Raw genomic sequence first — 21,190 nt, 5'->3', positions numbered from 1 at the left:
TACCCTGAAAATGTATAGAAGTGTAAGCACCTGCTTATATTTTGGGACCCACCAGAAATTTTAGATGATCCAACAAGAATTCCTTATCCCTTCTTTGGCAATAGTAATCAGTTCTAATACTGTCCTGGGGATTGAATAATCTATGAGTCTAATCGTGTAAAAAAACAATTTTAGCTCAATAAATTTTGTTTGATACAGGAATAAATATATGATTAATGAATGAGCTATTTTTTAAAAATATATTTTATTGATTTCAGAGAGGAAAGAGAAACATCAATGATGAGAGAGAACCATTGATTGGCTGCCTCCCTTCACACCACCCACCAGGGATTAAGCCCACAACCTGGGCATGTGCCCTTGACCAGAATCGAACCTGGGACCCTTTAGTCTGCAGGCCAACCCTCTATCCCCTGAGCCAAACTGGCTAGGGCATAAATGAGCTATTTAAACTGTGGAACACTCAGAAACAAAGCTTGAGGCAAGTGACTAAAGATTCACTTCCTTGTTGGCAGTGACTTGCTCCATGAGTTTGAGAAATTTCCTAGTTCCTTGGATGCTCAGTTTCTTCCTCTTTAAAACATAGGGGTTTGACATATAATGTCCATGGTGTCCTCTAGTTCTGTGGGGCTGTGATTCTAATAGGCAAGGAAACTTGACTTAAGAAACAGTTTGTTTATAGAAACAGAAAATGTGTTAGAACAGGGGTGGGCAACCCCTGGCACACGCGCCAAACATGGCACGCCAGTAACTTTTGCTGGCACGCAAAATCCTCTCTTATAATCTTCCATTTAAAATTTTTTTCTTAATATCGACTTTTTTATTTTTCAGATAAATTCAGTGTAGGTGCATCTTAGATAAATAAATAATTTTACATAACAACTTAGCTTAAAGACCATAGACATGAATTGACGAGAGAGGGGAAGAGCAATTTCTATGCCTCTGCCTTAACTCTCCCTGCCTTCCTATATCTGACCAGTGTTTTGGTTTCATCCATGTACGCTTGTGAATCTTTGTTCTCAGTGATGAATTTTGTTAAGTCTCCTAATAGGAGTAGCCTGACGGATGAAAGTAGTAGCTCTTGCATATCTCTGAAGATCACGAAATATAAACCTGATGTAAAATCTCTGTCATCAGTGATGCAGCAGCAAAAGTCCCACTGATAATATCAAATGGAGTTATAAAGTTTTCTGTCAGACTATCAGTGTACATGTATACATTAAAAAATAAATGTATTTTTCATCATCATATACTGTATTTTTGTCGCTCGAATGAATTTTATTATTTCTTCAAGGTTCTTCACATACATACACCTTAAGAGATATCAAGTAGGCATAACATGGTCTCAAAAAATTAGGGTTGGCATGCAGAAAAATTTTGAGTCAGAGATTTTGCTGGTTTTGGCACGCACTCACGAAAAGGTTGCCCACCCCTGTGTTAGAGGGTAAGTCCATTGAGCTCTTAGTTCCCATCTTCCTAATATGTCTTTTCAGTCTAATAGAATTTTGAAATTTCCCAAATGTATATTATTTGGCCAACTGAAGAATAAACAGTGCATTAGGAAAATCCACAATTAAAATGAACACATCTTAATAAAATTATTCCAATGATTTTTTCAGAGAAGAGAGAGTTAGTAATGGGTCTTGGCAATAGAAGAAACCTGAAGGTTTGTTGGTGACCTATAGCTTTTTATAAAGACACCTTGGCAACAGATACTGGTAGTGTTTTTCACTTGCTCATTCATTCATTTGTTCATTTATTCATTCATTCATTTAACAAATGCTTAGTGAATGATTAAAGCACTTTCTCTTTAGTAAGGGTGATAAGGCATTATATAAATTCTTAAAATTTTCTAAATGGCATAAAAAAAGTTATATGAGATTTGAGAGAAAGACAAGTCAGTTGGGAGGAAGTAAGGGAAATCAAAGAAATTTTAGAGGAAATGGCATTTAGCTTGAGTGTAAACATCTGTAGATTGGACAGAAGAGAATTCCTGGCTGAGGAAGTAATATGAACAAAGACTCACAAGGAGCAGAAAACAAATACAGTTTGATTATACAATTGGGTTTATGAAGGCGAGAAATGGAAAGTAACTAAATAAGACACCATCAGATTGAGAGGACCTTGAATGCCATATAAAGAGTTTGGTCTTTATTTTCTAGGCAAAAACAGCCTTTGGAGGTTTTGGAGAAGTGAGTTAGAAGAAAAATGTGTTTCCAGATTCCTGAAGAAGAATGTATGGTGGTTGTAAATTGAACTTCCATGGGCAGGTTCCCCAAATAAAGCTCCTGAGCTCTCTTTCTTTTCCAGGCTGTTGATGTGCTGCTGCAGCATGGAGCTAATGTCAATGTTCAGGATGCGGTTTTCTTCACCCCATTGCACATTGCAGCATACTATGGGCATGAACAGGTAAGTATTTCCCAAGGCTGGGGGACCACCTGAGCGCTTTAGGCTTTCGTTGAACTGTCCTAGCTTCAGAGAAAAGATATTTAAGGTATCCTTTGAATTATTTTTCCATATTCTTATTAGCTGCATCCTTGAGGAAATTGTAGATCATTAGAAGCATTGCAGTTGCTAAGTTAATCATTTTAACTGGCTATTTTAGTAAACAAGGGAGGCTAAGAGCACATTGGTAGGTGTACAGCCACAGTCAGCCTGAGTTTGACAAATTCCTAGCTTTAATACCATGCGATCTTCAGTTTCTTCATCTAGAATGAGAAAAATATTAACAGAACCTACCTCAGAGGGTTGCTGTTATGACGAATTATTAAAGTGTTTGGCAAATGCTTAATAAATGTCACTGTGTTGATGCCAATGATGATATCAGTAAAACAAATCACAAAATCCTTTCCAGCAGTTATCTGAAAAAAATAGATTATTCAGAAATTGTGTTTCCCTTTTTCTATTGTCATGGGGTATGGAAAGCTGAAAAACATCGCCTGAAATATGTTCTAGTTTCCAGAACCTGTGAATGTAACCTTCAAAGGCACTTTGCAAGTGTGGTCAAGATAAGGACCTCGAGATAAGAGATTATCCTGGACTATCCGGATGGTCCTGCTATAATCACAGGGAAGTAGGAAGTCAGAGTGACTAACAGGAGATGGGACAATGAAAGCAAGAGGTTACAGTCATGCAGGACGGGCCGCAAGCTGAGGCAGCCAGGCAGCCAACAAAAGCTGCAGAAGCAAGGAAATGAAAGCCTCCAGAGAGAATGCAACCTTGAATTTAGACAGCTGACCTCTAGAACTATGAGAGAATAAACCTGGGTTGTTTTAATCCCATAAGTGTGGTAATTTGCTATCGTGACAATGGGAAACTGACACTGTAATAACCTAGATAAACAAAAAAACAATCACTAACAGTGCTTTAAATATATCATTTCCTTTAAACACTATTATATAACAAGCACATATTTATAACACTTGATATTCTGTAATAAAGTAATATGTCTAGAATGACTTAAAGTTTACAATGTACATTCATTTAATACATAATTTTATTTAACCTTCACGTCAACCTTATGAACTTAAGATGTAAGTGAGCTCATACTATAGGATAGGCACTGTGATGAGACCTTTATGTGGATTTTTAAAAAAATTTAGCCACAACCTTGAACTTAGCTGTCATTTTCTCCTTCTTATGAATGCTGCACATGGAGCCCACTCAGGTCAGGGAGCATGCCAGAGTTATGCAGCTAATAACAGAAAACCTGGAATAGGTATTCAGGCCTTTCTTATCCCAAAGCCCATATTCATTCTGGTGTACCAAAGAGCCTCTTGCTATTCCTCTTATACCATTGAACCAAATCATGAAGTCCAGGCAGTTTGTCTAGTGTTCAAGTTAGAATCCAAGGACAAGTGCTCTACCACCAAAGTCCATTGATCTTCAACCTTAGCATATTGAAAATGTGGTGAAGGCCTGGGGCAAGGGGGGTTGCAGACTAAAAGGGATAAGTGGGGGGGAAAGGGGACATCTGTAATACTTTCAACAATAAAGATTAAAAAAAATACAAAAATTTTACACATTGCTTTCAAACACTGCCCTTTAGCCATACTCAAAGAACTAAATAGAATCAAATAAAATGGAAGTAGAAACATAATTGGGAAATCAAAACTTATGCAATCTTTTGACATCCCACTTTCACTCTTCCACATTGTATATTCTAGATCACTAATCTGGCACTAATTAGAGTAGAGTGATACCTTTTTACCATTGTAGAGGTCATTCCATTGTATTGCCTGAGGATCCCAAGTTGAAAATCAAACTTACTTCTGCCCCTGTGCTGTTCTAGTCATTCTGTCCTTATTTTCTATTCTAGCTGGCATGTGCTTGGACACTCTCAGACCTGTGAAGTGTAACTATAGCCAGGGAAGACTGCTCATTTCATTGATGTGCTGCACATAAGGCACTGGAGTGCACTGGAGAGCTGGGCACTGAAAATGCTTCTGAAAGTATAGGGTCCAAAAGCCCAGGAATTGAAAAAATCCCATACTTTTCTGACTTCAGGCACAGGCAGCATATACACAACACATGTTATCTGTAGAGTCGTTCTCTTTGGATATTAACCTCATCACCCAGCAGAACTCTAAAGAGCTTTTATGCATGTTTGGTGTAGAGCTAAATTTGTTTACTTCCCCTGAATATATAGTCACAGACTTATACAATTATGCTAAAATGTGGATGGTCCTTTTACGATAAAGGACTCGCTTTCTGTATGCAAAGACAGCACAAAAGTAATTTATGGATGCTACCGTCATTTGCTAAAATATGCTGACGGGAGAATGGCCCATTCAATATATAAATGTGCCTGATGTGCCATGTTCCTTGCCATTTGTTTATTTACTTATTTTTAAGTAGAAGAGTAGATGTTTTGTACCAAGAGCAATATTTCCTAGGTATATAATAATACTGCTTAATAGACAATCGATTTTGAAGATAGTTTAAATCTGTCCATTATAAAGTCCCATAATCAGAATTTATGGAGTCTGTGTAAGTGGAAATATCTGCTTAGGAGTGCAAGGCTCTTGAGATTAAACTTCTACTGCTCTTATTTCTCCTGAATTAAATATCGGTCTACCCATTAGCCAACAAAGGGACAAAGTATACATGTTTCACGTTGGTGCTCTCACTTCTGCCAACATTTATTAATAGGCACTTTTCACAACAACTCTATGAGATAGAACTATTATTATTCTTATCTTAGCAACGAAGAAGCTGATGTTTCAAAAATGGAATAATTTATTTAAGGTGACATAGCTAATAAAAAAAAGTCTAAATTTTAGAACCTTTGTTGCTTACCCACTACACTCAATAGGAAGTTTCACCACATCTCATTCAGCTAGCTAATATTTTTGCGTGGACTTTCTATCAAATATGTACCATATTCCTGAGAGGTTTCTACCCAATACCTGTTTGTTTGATGCCATATAGAAAGTTGAAATAGTTTTAGAGCTTAAATTCACTGTTATGCTTACACCTCAGTGGTCAGGACAAGTGAGGGGTCCTCCCATAACTGTCATATTAAATAACTTACTTCTGGGGTCACTGTGGTGACTGCTAAAATTCTCAGGGAAGGAGGCAACGTCAGGTTTAGAGAAATTATTTGGAAGATTCCTAAGTGAATATGTAAATAATTCTAATGAATCCCAATTACCTGAAACAGCCTCTGGCCGACTCCTAAATTGTTAAATACTTCGTCTCTCTCCATCCCTTTGGATGTGATCTCAGCATACTGGGGAAGATTCCCAGGGCTAGGGCAGCTATCTGTCATTTATAAAAAATGCAGAAAAGGACCCAGAAGTCCATTAGCAAGATGACCGTGAGTGATCTATGAATGGAGGTGCTGTGAAAATCAAGAATCAAGGGAACACTACTAGCTCTAGCCAGAAGGAGACTTTCCAAAAAAATTTTCAGTAAATTATGGGTGAATTCAGAGAGGATTGTTTATATACAATGAAGACCCCGCCCTAAACATCTTGTTAGGTGATATAATAATAAATTCTTTATTTTTAGGCCAGCTGAGTTAGGATTTTCTGCTATTTTCAGGTAAAAATAACTTAAGAGACGGCCTAAATAATATGTCTTCTTCCATATTGCCAAAAGCTTTGCATGATTTTTTGACTTTTGATACTAATTTCAAATGAATGGATCCTTTAGATAACCCGCCTCCTTTTGAAATTTGGTGCTGATGTAAATGTAAGTGGTGAAGTTGGAGATCGGCCCCTGCACCTAGCAGCTGCAAAAGGATTCTTTAATATTGCAAAACTCTTAATGGAAGAAGGCAGCAAAGCAGATGGTAAGATTATATTTTTAGAAGACCTTTGCCCTCTTATTTACTGGAAAATATCTTAAAGAAGATTAATTCTGTCTTTATGCAATAATTTGTCCTGTAAGTCATAATTTATTATACTTAAAATATTAACTAAATCTATGTGTTCATTCTTCTTTATACATTTTAGCTCAATTCTTAATATATTAGGTGCTGCAGTTAAAAGTAGTGGGGTTGTCCTAGATAAATTATTCCTATTTGTTGTTATTCACTAATCTTTTTCTTTTATTGGGATCAAGTTTATATACAGAAAAATTCTTAAATCTTAAGTGAATATTGACCTAACTGACTATTTACTTATGCATACACCCATGTAAAAACCAGCCATGTCAAGTTATAGAATATTTTCATCTGGAAGGTTGAGCTCTGGAAATTTCCCTTGTGCCTCCTTCTGAGTAAATAGCTGTCACCACCAAAGGTAATCAATATTTTGACTTCTGTTGCCATAGGTTAGTTATTTTTCTGTTCTGGCAGTTAATTTTGTGACCACCTTCTTTTGATCAACATTATGATTTTGACTTTCATTTATATTGTTGCATGAATTATAGTTTGGAATTTAAAATAGTTGTTATTTTTCAATTATAGTGGATATACAATATTATATTAGTTTCAACATGTAAACAACATTAAATTAGTGTACAACATGTATATATGTATGTGAATATATGTATACACACATATATTTATGAGTGAAATTTCCAAATCAGAAGGTATGCACATGTTTAACGTTTGAAGAAATTTCAGAGAGTTTTCCAAAGTGTCAGTATCCCTTTTCACTCTCATATCAACATATGAGAGTTCCCTATATCTCCCCTAATATTTTATATTACTATTATTTTAAATGAAAATGAAATTAGAGTGCGATAAATTTTGGGGGAAATATCTTTAGAAAATGACCTAAAGATTTTAGATGCAGTTAATAGAATAGAATTTCCTGCAACTTTATATTTTTTAAATTATAAAATGAGTTTTTGGAAAATTGATTGAAGTAGAGCATGAAAAAAATTTCCTTTCTCTTTTTTTTTCTCTTCCTCATAAACTTTACTTTGACACAGATTCCCTCAGAGTTACATCTTGTCATTAAATTCTCTCAGGCAAATCCAACATTCTTTCACTGACCCCCAAGAGACCTAATTAAAAGCCCAGCTGTAAGAGCTGCTGGCCTTTGCAGCAGAAACGATGCACATTTATAAAAGGACAAGGTTGTCAAAGCTCTAGAACTTCCCGTTCCTTGGTCCCAAATTGAGACTGATATTCAGCTAATAAAGCTAACCAAAGTTTTCATTTACTCATAAGGAAAACACAAAGGCTCCCAGACACAACTCTGAGGAGAGGCTAAGGAAGTTTCCAGTTTCCATGTTGGAAACAGAGCCATTTTATTTTGTAAAATTTAAGAAACCTAGTTTGTGCCATTTTCTATGAGCCAGTGTGCGATAACTTAGGCATCTTTATCGCATTAGCATAAACAACCGGTGCCGCCCGGACGCAGGGCAGGCTGTCCCTGGAGCTTGTTAAGTAGTCTCTGGGATTCTGTTAGCTTAGAATAGGCAGGGGTACACCTCTGTGAACCACTGAACACATAATTGTGTTTTTTGAAACCGCCTCACACTTCCAAGGAGCCAGGAACTGCTCATTTTCCCCTTTTTATTGTCAGTGCCTAACTGCTTTTTACTCATCTTCGTAACTCCAAAGCTCGGTGGTGTCAAAATGAGTGTCATTTATGATCAGCATGTCTCCAGAATCAAAGTACTCTTCTACAAAAGGTATTGAAATGTGTACTGCACCTGAATTCCCCCTACATCCCAGCCTCATGTGATATAATTATAAGCATTTTCTTTCTGATTGACACAAGCTCTACATGCCTCCTACTCAATCATTTAACAACTTGAGAGAGACAGCATGACTCAGATTTTTAAATATATTTTTTAGATTATCTTTTAATACACACTTGATATTTAAGTCCCTTTTGCACTTCAACCAATTGCGAAGAATAAACCAGAAGATCTGTTATGGTGACGGACATTACACATTTATTATTTGCTAGTTCACTGATTCCAAAGTGTAGCTAAGTCTCCGGTGGATCTATTTACTTACCACAGGACCTTGCCTATCATAAATGGACATAGGAGGAAGAATAAATGAATTACCCCCAAAAGGAGCACAATTTGAAATCTGATATTTTCAGTATGTTTCCTTGGTAACAGAATGTCACAAATGAAAATAAATTTGGGTTACACAATTAGCCAAAATGCAATTCTGAAAGTACCCTCTTCAGTTCAACATGGCTGGGAGGCTGACCTACTCAGTCATGTATCTTTTAAGTCTCCATCTTTTTTCTTATATCTCTCAGGGCAATGAAAAGGGATAAATGTAATGCTTATTGAATGAGATTGAAAAGGTCAAAATATTGTTGAACTCCCTAAGAAGAAAATGGTGATACATTCGTCACAATCTTTAAAATTCAGGATGTTTAAATTTGTTATCCTCTGACTATTAAAATCTATAGTTCTTTTAACATGAAACTGAATATTGTAGAAAGTCATAAAATTTCTAGGACATGGTCAATAAGACGAAGTATTTATTCTTTAAAGTATACCTTGTCAGATATCTGATAAGGGCCTAATCTCCAAAATTTATAGGGAACTCATACAACTTAACAAAAGGAAGATAAACAATCCAATCAAAAAATGGGCAAAGGACCTAAATAGACACCTTTCAAAAGAGGACATTCAGAAAGCCAAGAGACATATGAAAACATGCTCAAAGTCACTAATCATCCGAGAGATGCAAATCAAAACAACAATGAGGTACCATCTCACACCTGTCAGACTGGCTATCATCAACAAATCAACAAACGACAAGTGCTGGAGAGGATGTGGAGAAAAAGGAACACTTGTGCACTGCTGGTGGGAATGCAGACTGGTGCAGCCACTATGGAAGACAGTATGGAGTTTCCTTAAAAAACTGAAAATGGAACTCCCATTTGACCCTGTGATCCCACTTCTAGGAATATATCCCAAGAAACCAGAAACACCAATCAGAAAGGATATATGCACCCCTATGTTCATAGCAGCACAATTCACCATAGCTAAGATCTGGAAACAGCCTAAGTGCCCATCAGTAGATGAATGGATTAGAAAACTGTGGTACATCTACACGATGGAATACTACGCTGCTGTAAAAAGGAAGGAACTCTTACCATTTGCAACGTCATGGATGGAACTGGAGAGCATTATGCTAAGTGAAATAAGCCAGTCAATAAAGGAAAAATACCACATGATCTCACTCATTCATGGACAATAGAGACCATTATAAACTTTTGAACAATAATAGATACAGAGGCAGAGCTGCCTCAAACAGATTGTCAAACTGCAGCGGGAAGGCCGGGGAGGGTTGGGGGGCAGGAGGTAGGGGGGTAAGAGATCAACTAAAGGACTTGTATGCATGCATATAAGCATAACCAATGGACATAAGACACTGGGTGATAGGGGAGGCTAGGGGACTGTCTAGGGCGGGGGGATAAAATGGATACATATGTAATACCCTTTGTAATACTTTAAGCAATAATAAAAAAAAATAAATAAAAAAAAAACAAAAAAAAAAACAAAAAACAAATAAAGTATACCTTGTCAGAAATATTACACAGATTTATTATTGAAAATCTAAGACACACGTGGGGATTGCTTTAGAGAGCTAATAGTATGTGCTAATATTGCTGGTTAATATGAAATTTTTTGTTTTATCTTTAAGATCAATAAACAGACATAAGCAAGTAATAACATCCATTCACCCATCCCTTTATCCAATCTTTCTTTCAAAAGACATTACTGAATACATATTCTCTAAAAAGTGGAGGAGTAGACACTAAATATTTTTCAAATACCAATGATTCACAAATATTCCTTTGCTTGAAATTTTACTTTATTTAAATATTTCAATAAGGTGTTAAGTTAGAGAAAATAGAATATCATTCATATATCCAATTTCCTCGGAGAAGATAAAATAACATATACTTTTCTTGTCCTTGCAAATTGGTCCAAGACAAAACTAAGTAAATCACAATAAGTGTATACATCTAAGCTCTATACCTGATCCAGGTTTCTCCTGACTTGTCCCTTTGGTTGGCATTTATATTCTTTGATGGGAACAATATCTAGGCCATTACAGGTAATTCACCAAGTGGATAATCTACTTTGAAGTCTCTCAATTCAACTATAGAAGAATAATGTTGGGCGGGGCCAGGGATGGCCAAAGGCAAATTATGAATTAATAGAAGATTGTGCTTCATTCTGTTTTACAATGTCCCCTCTGGACCTCAAGAACTCTTATGTGACCTCCAGATGCTCTGGACTCCCTACTGTCCTCAGGCATCGACTCACAGTATTGACTTTCCCTGGCTTCCAACAGGATGTGAACAAAGGAAAAGTATCATAAAAAGGAAGATAATCAAAACAACTAGAAACACTCTTCTGAAGGAAGGGCACCCTTCTGAGTCACTCATTAATAGAAAAGAATCAAAGATTTATTTTTCAGTAACAGCTTCGGGAGGAGGAGTTCAGTGATTTTGCTAAAGAATTTCCCTGTGGCTTAATATCTTGCAGGAAAATAAAATGAGAGTAATTATCTAAAAATATAGCAGCTACAAGGCCTAAATTCATGTTCATTACATTTCAAATGGTGATTATAATAACAGTACAGTAGTAATGAACTAGTACTTACACATTTTTAAATTAACTATTTTCTTCCCTTTTTTCCTCTGTCATTCATCATTAAATTTTTTCCCCTTTGATTCTTTTGGTTCTATGAACAATTTGTATATATATGAGGATTAATTGGGTTTGTTAAGGACTATCATTTTCTATCCTGAATAAAGCACTCTGTACATATTTTTAAATGGCTATAGACCAGTTGATTCAGTTATTTTAGTTTAAAAAATTATGCTAAAGCTAATCCAGAATTGGTATTCAGTTATTATTACTTTAGTCCTGTAATTCTTGACAATCCAACTAGCTTTTAAGTTATATGAGGGTATCGACTCTATGCATTTATAGCTTATTGGTCTTAGCACTTAGCAAATGTCTAGGAGGGAAATTAGTAAAAAGGGAGAGAAGACATTTTTATTAAGTGCCTAATATGTGATAGGCATCATGCTAGAAGCTTTCCAATTATGCTCTCCTTGAATCCTTTCAGCATCCCTGCAACAATTGTGTTATTACATCTATTGCTACTGAGAAGAAATCAATACATCTGACACCTGGCACAGTGTTGGTGCCTAGCGATCATTTCAGACTTGTTGAGGAATGAATAGGTATCAGTCAGGTCTTCTCATCTGCAAGCACTGGAAACTAACTTTTGCTAATTTATAAAAGGAATATGTTAAGGATATCAAGCAGAGTGCAGAACCTTCCCCAAGACAAGGTTGGAAAGCGAGGACCGGAATCCTCATAGTGAAGAACGATATCCCAAATCACATTCCACAACTAGTTCTATGAAGATACACGGCCACCCTGCATGGCACACACAAGCACCACTTGCGGTTCTGGCACCAGCAATGCAGGGCACTGAGTCTGGGGCTGGATCACTCCTGCTGGAAACGGGCTGGCGCTGCTCCGCCAGTGCTGCATTGCCCAGATAGCTTCGGCTCTGCTTTGTTCATGTCATCAGCTCCAATGTCAGAGTCTCATATAATGTGTGGGTTGGAAGAGCCTATAGATAAGTGTCCAAGGGCACTATTGAGAGTGAAACAGTCACTATGAAACATTATGCTAGACTAACAGGCCTAAACCAGAACATATGGTCACCCTCTGCCAGTCCTGTTCCCTCGCTGCAAAGGAAACTTGGAAATATTTTCAGCTTCTGTGATAGAACATGGTTTTGGCCTCTTTTCGTACAGGGAATTCACCAAATGTCAGAATAGGTTATAAGGCTGGGTGGGCCGAAGAGAAGGACAAATGCCCACTGCTGAGTGAGCAATTGAATGTTAAGTAACTGTCTACGGTAATGGGATTAATGAGGTCTGCCTCACTCTAAAGCTCATTGGTTTTTATCATACCTGCTCTGTATACCACAATGTGAACATTCTCAGTTAAGGGTACATCGGAACGTCCCAAACAGTGTTGTAAACATACAGAGAGCTAGGCCCCTCCCTAGCTTGTTAAACCCAAATCTCGGAAATGGTGCTCTGGCCAGGAGCTGTAATTTTTAACATCCTCTAGAGGAGGAGAAAATCAATTTGAAAGGAGATACTCGTGGAATTAAAGCCATGAGCACCTTTTAGGTGCATATTAGTTTCCTGAACTATTCCATTGTGCAAGGTAGATTTGATTAGATGAGTTCCATAGAATTTATGGGAACTAGAAGAAAGCCTGCTTAATGTGGTAATAGGCAATAGAATATAATTATAACTTTTTAAATTGGTTGCACTTAATTTCCTTTATTATTATCATTAATTGGCAATTTCTAGGAGTCTCTCAGGCACTTAGGAAAAATCCCTGACACTACCCACGAGAAGGCTAAGGAACAAGGGCTTCCAGGTGACATACCTTTTCTCTCGTTGATGACAGTGAATGCTCAGGACAATGAAGACCACGTCCCACTTCATTTCTGCTCTCGCTTTGGACACCATGATATAGTGAAGTTCCTGCTCCAGAGTGATTCAGAAGTCCAGCCTCACGTTGTTAATATCTATGGAGACACCCCTTTGCATCTGTGAGTATTATGTATAATTCTATAGGTCCTCCAGGTATTTGGCATGCACCTATTTACTGTGATCAGAACGTGTTCTTTAACTCTAGGGCATGCTACAATGGCAAATTTGAAGTCGCCAAGGAAATCATCCAAATATCAGGAACAGAAAGTCTGACTAAGGAAAACATCTTCAGTGAGACAGCTTTTCACAGGTAAATGAATATTTAAATACAATAGCCACTACACTTAGCGGACACCCTATGGCACCTGCAGTTGTGTACATACTGCAAGAACAAATAATGGCAGATGTTGCAATCAGAGAGCGAGAGCAGAGGGTGGGCAAGACAAGGATCCCAAACTACAAGCACAGAAGATAAGGTAGAGGCAGATGCTGCAGTTAGTACAACAGATGGGGCCTGTGCCAGATGCTGCAAAGACAGGGACTGATGTTGCCAAGGCAACAGGCATATCAACATCTGTAAGCATATTGTTTCGTTTCCACTTCACTCCACAGAAAGCTGCCAAAAGGGGCAGTGCCCATCGTCCTCCTCCTACAAGAATCTCATTACTGGAATTCATTAGCATTAAATGTGACACTTTTTTACTAAGCACATAAACCTTATGTGCAAATGTATCTCCCTATCTAAGACATCCATCTGTCAGCTATAAAAGCTTAGTCAGGGTGGCCAGTGAGAGACCTAGGAAGGCATTAGCTCCTTTCTAGCCATCTATGAGAGTCCTTTACAATATGCTTTTTGCTCTAGAAAAGCATTCTGAAGGAGCAGCTGGATTTGGAAAAGTTGCAACAAAGAAGGAAAGAAAGGAGGGAGAGGAGGAGAGAGGACAGGGAAAGGTAGCTAATAACTCAGAGCTATAACTTCCTAAAGTGTCCATAAGGAACAGATTTAAAACCTTCATTTTTAGCAGGTGACTATCCCATATAATAAAAGTGTAGTATGCAAATTGTCCACTTTATCAGGAGTTGTCCAGGAGTTTGACCAGAGGGCAGGGCAAGGGTGGGAGGCCCCAGCCAGCAGTCGGCAGCCACTAGGGATCCTACCAGTGCATGAATTTCATGCACTTGTCCTCTAGTTTGGCTATAAAAATAAAAAGAGTAATTTTAATTTAGTAAAACTTGAATATAAGATAAGTTACCTGCACATTTCAGATGTCTTGGCCAGTTTATAACCTCTAAAAAATAAACAAAATAAGCCTGGGACTCTATATTTGCGTAGTGTTTCTATTACACTATTACAGTGGTAAATAATTAAATGAAGAGGCCCTTTTTCATACTGCACTAAAGTTAAGCTTGTGCTTCTGCATTAGGTATCAACCTGTCAAATTCCACTGGATTTCCAGATTTTTCTTAGCAACCAAGAGTTCTGCGAAAAGGGAGGCAAAGAAAACTACCACTTATGGAGTGATTATATGCCAGATTATTTGTGTCTATTATCTTATTTTAACCTCATAAATATTTTACACAGTTGGATTACCCCTCTTTTACAGATGAGAAAAATAGAGGCTTAGAAAAGCTAAGTAACTTGCCAGAAATTCTTATGGCTAGAAAATCATATAATAAATACCTGCCTAAAATCCTGTACTATTTTTATATATCTTCATGTTCTAGTACCAAAATATTTTGTCTGTTTTCTATACCCTCTGTAACAGAACATATTCAAGAACTTTTTGGATCCTACCTTCAGTTGAAATGGATCAGTAGGATCTGTCACTGAAGGGGACAATTAGCAGAGCTGATATGTACAGGTTCTGGTGTTCCCTTTTCCCATAAGTCATGCTTGTTAAGGCTGATACCTCAGGCTAGTTTTCAAATCATTTTGCTATTCAGTGCACATAAATTGGAACCAACTCTAATCAGAAGATGATTGTCACTTCCAGAGGATTGCTTATCTGACAAGATTAGTGAAGTTGCATTAAAAGTATGTTCAGTTGTTTTATTTTTGTGCAAGCCTGTAGCAATTAGAAATAACATGATGTTTTTATTCTAGTCATTTTAAGCATAAAGTAAACTTCCCTTTTACATGAGAAATTTACTCAATTCTGAATTATTTTATGTACAAATCACAGTGCTTTGTATATAGCAAGCACTCAATTGCCGGGGTCCAACCCCAGCAGGTCCAGGGGTCCCCAAAGGCGTGGACGGAGTCGGCGAAGAAGGAATGACACGGAGACAGCGTTCAGTTGATCAGCAACCTAGCCAGGATCTCTAGCCCGGATCTCCAGCCAAGTTCTGGTCTGGATCTCCAGAGAGGTTCTGCTTCGGATCTCCAGCGAGGTTCTGTGGCCATGTTCCCTCGCTAGGTTCTCCAGCCAGGTTCTGTCCAGGCTCTCCAGTCAGGTTCAGTGTCCAGGTTCCAGTCAGGTTCTCCTGCCAATCTCTGTAGTCAGGTTCAGTCCAGGATCCCTTGCCATGTTCTCCCACTAGGCTCTGTCTCTAGGCTCTGAGGCCAGTCCCTCTCCAGGATCCTCCGGCATGCTCTCTCCAGCAAAGTTCTTCTGTCTCTAGGCTCCGTGTAGGTTCTGTCTTCTTGATTCTGTTCTAAGTTCTGAGTGTTTCTGTCTTGTTACAACTGTATTTATACCAGTTGATTCAATCCTATCAATCTCTATTACAAAGGTTAGGGCGTTTCTTATCTCCATTCCAGGGAGAAAAGATTATGTAGTTTAAGCATGATTGTTTGTAGTTAAAGGGATTAATTACCCGCCTGGCACTTAGTTGAGGGGTTTTATTCCCTCCCTAACTTCAGGGGAAAATCCCTACCTGGGGATTCAACCTTTCTCGGAGAGGTGACCTTGGTTAAAACACAGCACCAAGAAGGTGAGCAAACATATTAAGAACCGTATGCCATATATGCCAGGTCCCTTGAAACAGCAAGGATGGACCGGCTCCCGGCAAATTCCCCCTTTTTTATTTTTTAAAAGCAGGCATTAAAAAGAAAAACCTCAAATGCTCTCTTATATCCATTTTAAGAGTAGGATTGCACTTTCCCAGGGTGAATATATTTATTTCTGTAATTGTTTTCATATGTATATATAAACATACACACATATGTAAACACAGACATATAGTATTATGGGAACTATTTATAATGCAACTAATCAATGCTGGTAAAGTCTATTGTAGTGAGATGGTAGCTTTTTATTCACTCAATGAATTATTCAAGAAAGATTAATGAAGAACCAGCCTTATGTTGGTGCAGTAGGAACATTAAGATGACAAGATTTCTTTTCTTCTTAAAAGAATTCTGTTGTAAGGTATCAAGGTAAGCAGAGTTACTCCTATAAACACCTCAGCATCTGGAGTAGCCTGGGTAAATCGAGGCTGTATTTGTTTTCTAGGGTGGCCATAACAAATGCCACAGACTCTGTTGCTTGAAAACCAGATGTTTATTTTGTCACAGTTCTAGAAGCTAGAAGTCCAGATCAAGGCATCAGAGGGTTTGGTTTCTCCTGAAGTCTCTCTCCTTGCCTTGCAGATGGCCACTTTCCTCCTGTGCCATCACATGGTTGTCTTTTGTTTCTGTAACTGTGTATGAATCTCCCCTTCTTATTAGTATACCAGTCATATTAGGTTAGGACCCACTCTAATGGTTCAATTTTTAACTTAATTACCTATTTAAATTGTATCCCTTTAGATATGGTCACATTTTGAGGTTTTGTATGTTGGAGTGTCAGCATATTAATTTGAGGGGCATGCAATTCAGCCTACAACAAGAGCTTTTTATTTTTTTTTATGATATATTTTTTGCAGTGCTTGTACCTATGGCAAGAACATTGACCTGGTTAAATTTCTTCTTGATCAAAATGTTGTAAGCATCAACCACCAAGGAAGAGATGGGCACACAGGTAAGGCTGTGGTGAGATCGTCACTAGTTTATGAGGCATATCCAAAACTGTCAAGAAAAGTAGTATGCTCAAGAAGAAAGGGGGCGGTGGGAGTGGTCCACCCCAGTGGGGAGGGATATTTTATCAATTACGTCATTTAGAATTGATGGTGCATGGTGATAACAAAAGGCACCATGTTTGAGTAGTTTCACTGTTGTGCTAAAGTATCTCCAGTCAATGAATTCCTTGTGCCTTGCACCAAGAACAGACAAAACACACTGCTCTCCCCTTGGTTGGATGATCGAGAAAAATACTTGAGTGGGTCTTTGTTCTTTGATATATAAAAAGATGCCTACCTTTGTTCTTGGTAATTACAATGGATATAGGAATACTAGGAATTGTGCTAAACAAAAAGGCAGTCTATATAGAAGATCAACTAGAATAGTACACTTCTTTTGTCTAAAGTATATCTTATTTGCTCAATAATGGAATTAATTCGTTATCAAAGAAGTAATTCCTTCCTTTGTATCTCTGGCAACAAATCTATTATGTGGTAATGACTGTCTTTTGAAAATTGGGATTGTTTTCCTCTTTTATCCTTTTACACTTTCATTCTATTCTATTATAGGATTGCACTCTGCTTGCTACCATGGTCACATTCGCCTCGTTCAGTTCTTACTGGATAATGGAGCTGATATGAATCTAGTAGCCTGTGATCCCAGCAGGTCTAGTGGTGAAAAAGATGAGCAGACATGTTTGATGTGGGCTTATGAAAAAGGTATATTTTTCATCATTGCATCTCTCTAGTAATACATGGAACTGTGTGCATAGTTTATGGCATCAATAATTCTTTTTTTGCTTGTATGATTTGTACACTCCCATTTCTCTGTAAATTATATTTGAGTCACTGGAGACTTGCATCAAAGAGTCCAATAGACCATCAGTAGAGAAGACAACTCCTGAGCTACAGATGAACATAAGGCATGCTTGGTATTGGCACTTTGTAAAGAGAATGACCTCACATTCCTAGATACTAGAGAAACAAAATCGTGATGGGTAATGACAGTTACTCTCTTAGAGTAGATATAGAGCAAGTCTTTATCTCTTATACTGGGGAAATTTTTATGTGAATACACATTTTTTAAAAGGAAATAAATGCAAAGAAAGAAAGGGAATGTTTGTCAGATCTGCTAACAATGCCTCTACTAGAAAAAGTAATGTAGCTAATGATTAGTGTTTAAGTATAAACTTACTGGAGTGCAAACTGGTGCAAGCTTGGGCTATGATGGTAGAATACCTGGGTTTAAATCAAGCCATGTTCTTTTATCTTGAGCAAGTTATTTATTATTGCTGAATTTCAGTTTCTTCATCTGGAAAATGAGGACAACAACAACTCCTCTTTTACAAGATTGTAGAGTAAATGAGGTAGTATGTGCAAATTGCTTACAACAGTGTCTGGCATAAATGAGTACCTAATAACTGTATTTTAATAATGATAACATTGATAATAGCAGTAGTATAGAAATAAAGATGATTAATAACGAATTCTTCATTTTAAGGGAAAGGAAACTAGAGACAATTAGAAGGTGAACTAGCATCTTTGTCATTGTTATTAAGATATATTGTGTCTTAGAAGCAAGCTGTACATAAGCGAGCTCTATACACATGAGGCCTTATGGCAGTGGTTCTCAACCTTCTGGCCCTTTAAATACAGTTCCTCATGTTGTGACCCAACCATAAATTATTTTCGTTGCTACTTCATAACTGTAATGTTGCTACTGTTATCAATCATAATGTAAATATCTTATATGCAGGATGGTCTTAGGCAAAGGGGTCACGACCCACAGGTTGAGAACCATTGCCCTATGGAGTTTAAATTTTTGGAGGACATGGAACAATAGACATTGTAATTGAAATCAGAGAGTTACACTAAATGCTATAAAATATGTCAGAGTTTGATGTCTGCATTGCCTTATTAGGAAATTTAAAGTATGTAAAGAAGTGTTTTCATCTTTTTAAATGCTAGAATCTTAGAAGTCCATACTAAAGGAGAACAATTACTAAACTGGAAGATTTATCAGGCTACCTGAAATAAAACATGAAAGTCCATTATTGAAAGGAGAAATGGAGTTTGATGGATAGAAATAGGCAGCTATTATAAGAACATAGATGAGGAGAAAGAAAAACATACAGGTTTGAAGATTTCTAGTAAAAAAAAAAAAAAAGACATAGTAGTTACTTTAATAGAAACAAGTGAACAAATGTGGAATAGTAGGGACTTTGTAGATATACTAGTAGGCCTGCTATTTTTATTTGTGTTGTATAAGTACATACACACATATATGTTTGCACATTGTAGTTCAATGAATTTTCACAAACTGAAATCACTCTAGTATACATATGAAGAAATGCATCATGGCTAGCACCCCTAATCCCTACTTACATTCTTTTCCAATCACTCCTCAAAAAGGGCACCGCTGTCTTCATAGGGCATATATTAGCTTTGCCACTTTATGTATTTTATATAAATGGAATGGAATGCTATATATGTCTTTGTGTCTGGCTTTATTTGACCAACAATTTGTAAGATTCATTTATATTGTTGCAGATAGTTGTAGATCATTCATTCTCATTGTATAGTATAATGTTTTGCAACTGTATCACAATGTCCTTATTCATTCTACTCTTTAGGGGCATTTGAAGAATTTTCAATTACAGATTATAAAAAATACTGTTGCTGTGAACATTCACGTACATGTCTTTTGATAAGTATCTGTAAGCATTTCTGTTAGCTGTAACGACCTATTGCTTTGTAAAAAAGAAATTTCAGGTAGTTCTATATTTGAGTATCAGTTGGAAAATCTTACATATCCTGAGGCTTCCAAAGGCCTTACTAATTTCTAGTTACTCAACACGTCACATTTATTTAAATGGTTCTCAGTGTCTCTTAAGAAATTTGAGTTTCAGAGAAAGATTATTTACAAAGCATTAGTCTTCTGGAAGACAGCTCAGACATAGCTGCTGCAGCTAGCTCTTCACAGGTGCTGGTTTTGTTTGTGTTTAGTTGATTGAGAATGATAGTTGAAAACTGGTTTTATTTTATGTTTTTGTGGATCCCCACACTTTATAAAACAATAAATCATGGTATAAGCTTCTAAGAGTTCCTACCAAATGACAACAAAATTCCGTTAGTTTAGAGGATTTAGCCACTGGTCTCTGCAACATATGCCATGCTTGTCACTCTTATTTGTTCAACTAATGTGCTAGGCCCCAGTGTTGCATTTCATTATTACCATGAATTTTAACAAATTGAATGTTAGTGCTCAGGAGACAGATGGATGGTTTGGGTATGTTCTTAGGATAGAAAAAATCAAACCAACAAAATGAAATTGTTGCTATTTTCTCTTGCTGGAGAAATGTTGCATCATTTTTATGTGTTCAAGAAGGATTGAAATGGCCTTCTTAAAATATTGTCAACAGTACACTGTCCCTGTTTTATTTAGATAAAGAAATGCTTTCCTCCCTAGCTAGATTGGCTCAGTGGATAGAGGCGTCGGCCTATGGACTGAGGGGGTCCCAGGTTCAATTCTGATTGGGAGCACATGCCCGGGTTATGGGCACGATCCCCAGTGGAGTGCATGCAGGAGGCAACCAATCAATGATTCTCTCTCATCATCGATGTTTCTATCTCCCTCTCCCTTCCTCTCTGAAATCAATTTTTTAAACAAAGGAAAATAAATGCTTTCCTTTCTTGCTCAGAGAGGGACTCAATAAATTAATGGATGTGGCATACCAAGGATTTCCCTGGGCAAGTTGGAGATGGAGAAGAAGAAGTACTAAAACTTCACTTGGAGTTTCTTCTTTATACAAAAGGAATTATGTAGAAATGGCCCCATCCCAGGACAGATAAACCAGGATTGATAAACCAGAAGGGACCTCTTAACCAAGGTCTATCTATTTGATTAATTTTGGATGGGTACAATTTGAATAGCTCATGCTAGTCTACCCTCTCAGTAGGAAAATTGAGGATATTTTTCAACAACATTAACTGCTCTTTGAATTATTCTAAGACAAGTTTTCACCTGACCCAAACAAAACTTTCAGTTGATCTCTCTGATATTCTGATATAGCATGTTGAGGGGTGTTTTGCACTGTTGGAAGAGTTATCTTTTTCTTATTTATTTATTTATTTATTTATTTATTTATTTATTTATAATTTCTTTATGGATGAAGGTATTACATATGTGTACTTATCCCTCCATTTCTCCCCAACCCCCCCCCCACTCATGCCCTCACCCCCCTGTTATCTGTGTCCATTGTTTAGGCTTATATGCA

The 21,190-nt window shown here is 37.2% G+C and overlaps 1 protein-coding gene across 1 annotated transcript in view; it reads left to right on the top strand.

Moving 5' to 3' along the window:
* TNNI3K (TNNI3 interacting kinase) overlaps window positions 1-21,190 on the top strand; it is a 310,118-nt gene that overhangs the window by 94,530 nt on the left and 194,398 nt on the right. The window contains exons 7-12 of the mRNA XM_059689176.1: window positions 2,308-2,406; window positions 6,154-6,292; window positions 12,889-13,033; window positions 13,120-13,224; window positions 16,782-16,876; window positions 17,484-17,633. Coding sequence (XP_059545159.1) covers window positions 2,308-2,406; window positions 6,154-6,292; window positions 12,889-13,033; window positions 13,120-13,224; window positions 16,782-16,876; window positions 17,484-17,633 — 733 coding nt within the window. The remainder of the gene's footprint in view (window positions 1-2,307; window positions 2,407-6,153; window positions 6,293-12,888; window positions 13,034-13,119; window positions 13,225-16,781; window positions 16,877-17,483; window positions 17,634-21,190) is intronic.

Source organism: Myotis daubentonii, chromosome 3 (assembly GCF_963259705.1).
Source record: "Myotis daubentonii chromosome 3, mMyoDau2.1, whole genome shotgun sequence".
Lineage (NCBI taxonomy): Eukaryota > Metazoa > Chordata > Mammalia > Chiroptera > Vespertilionidae > Myotis > Myotis daubentonii.
Note: the sequence above shows the minus strand (reverse complement) of the source record. Positions and strands in the feature narration are given on the sequence as shown.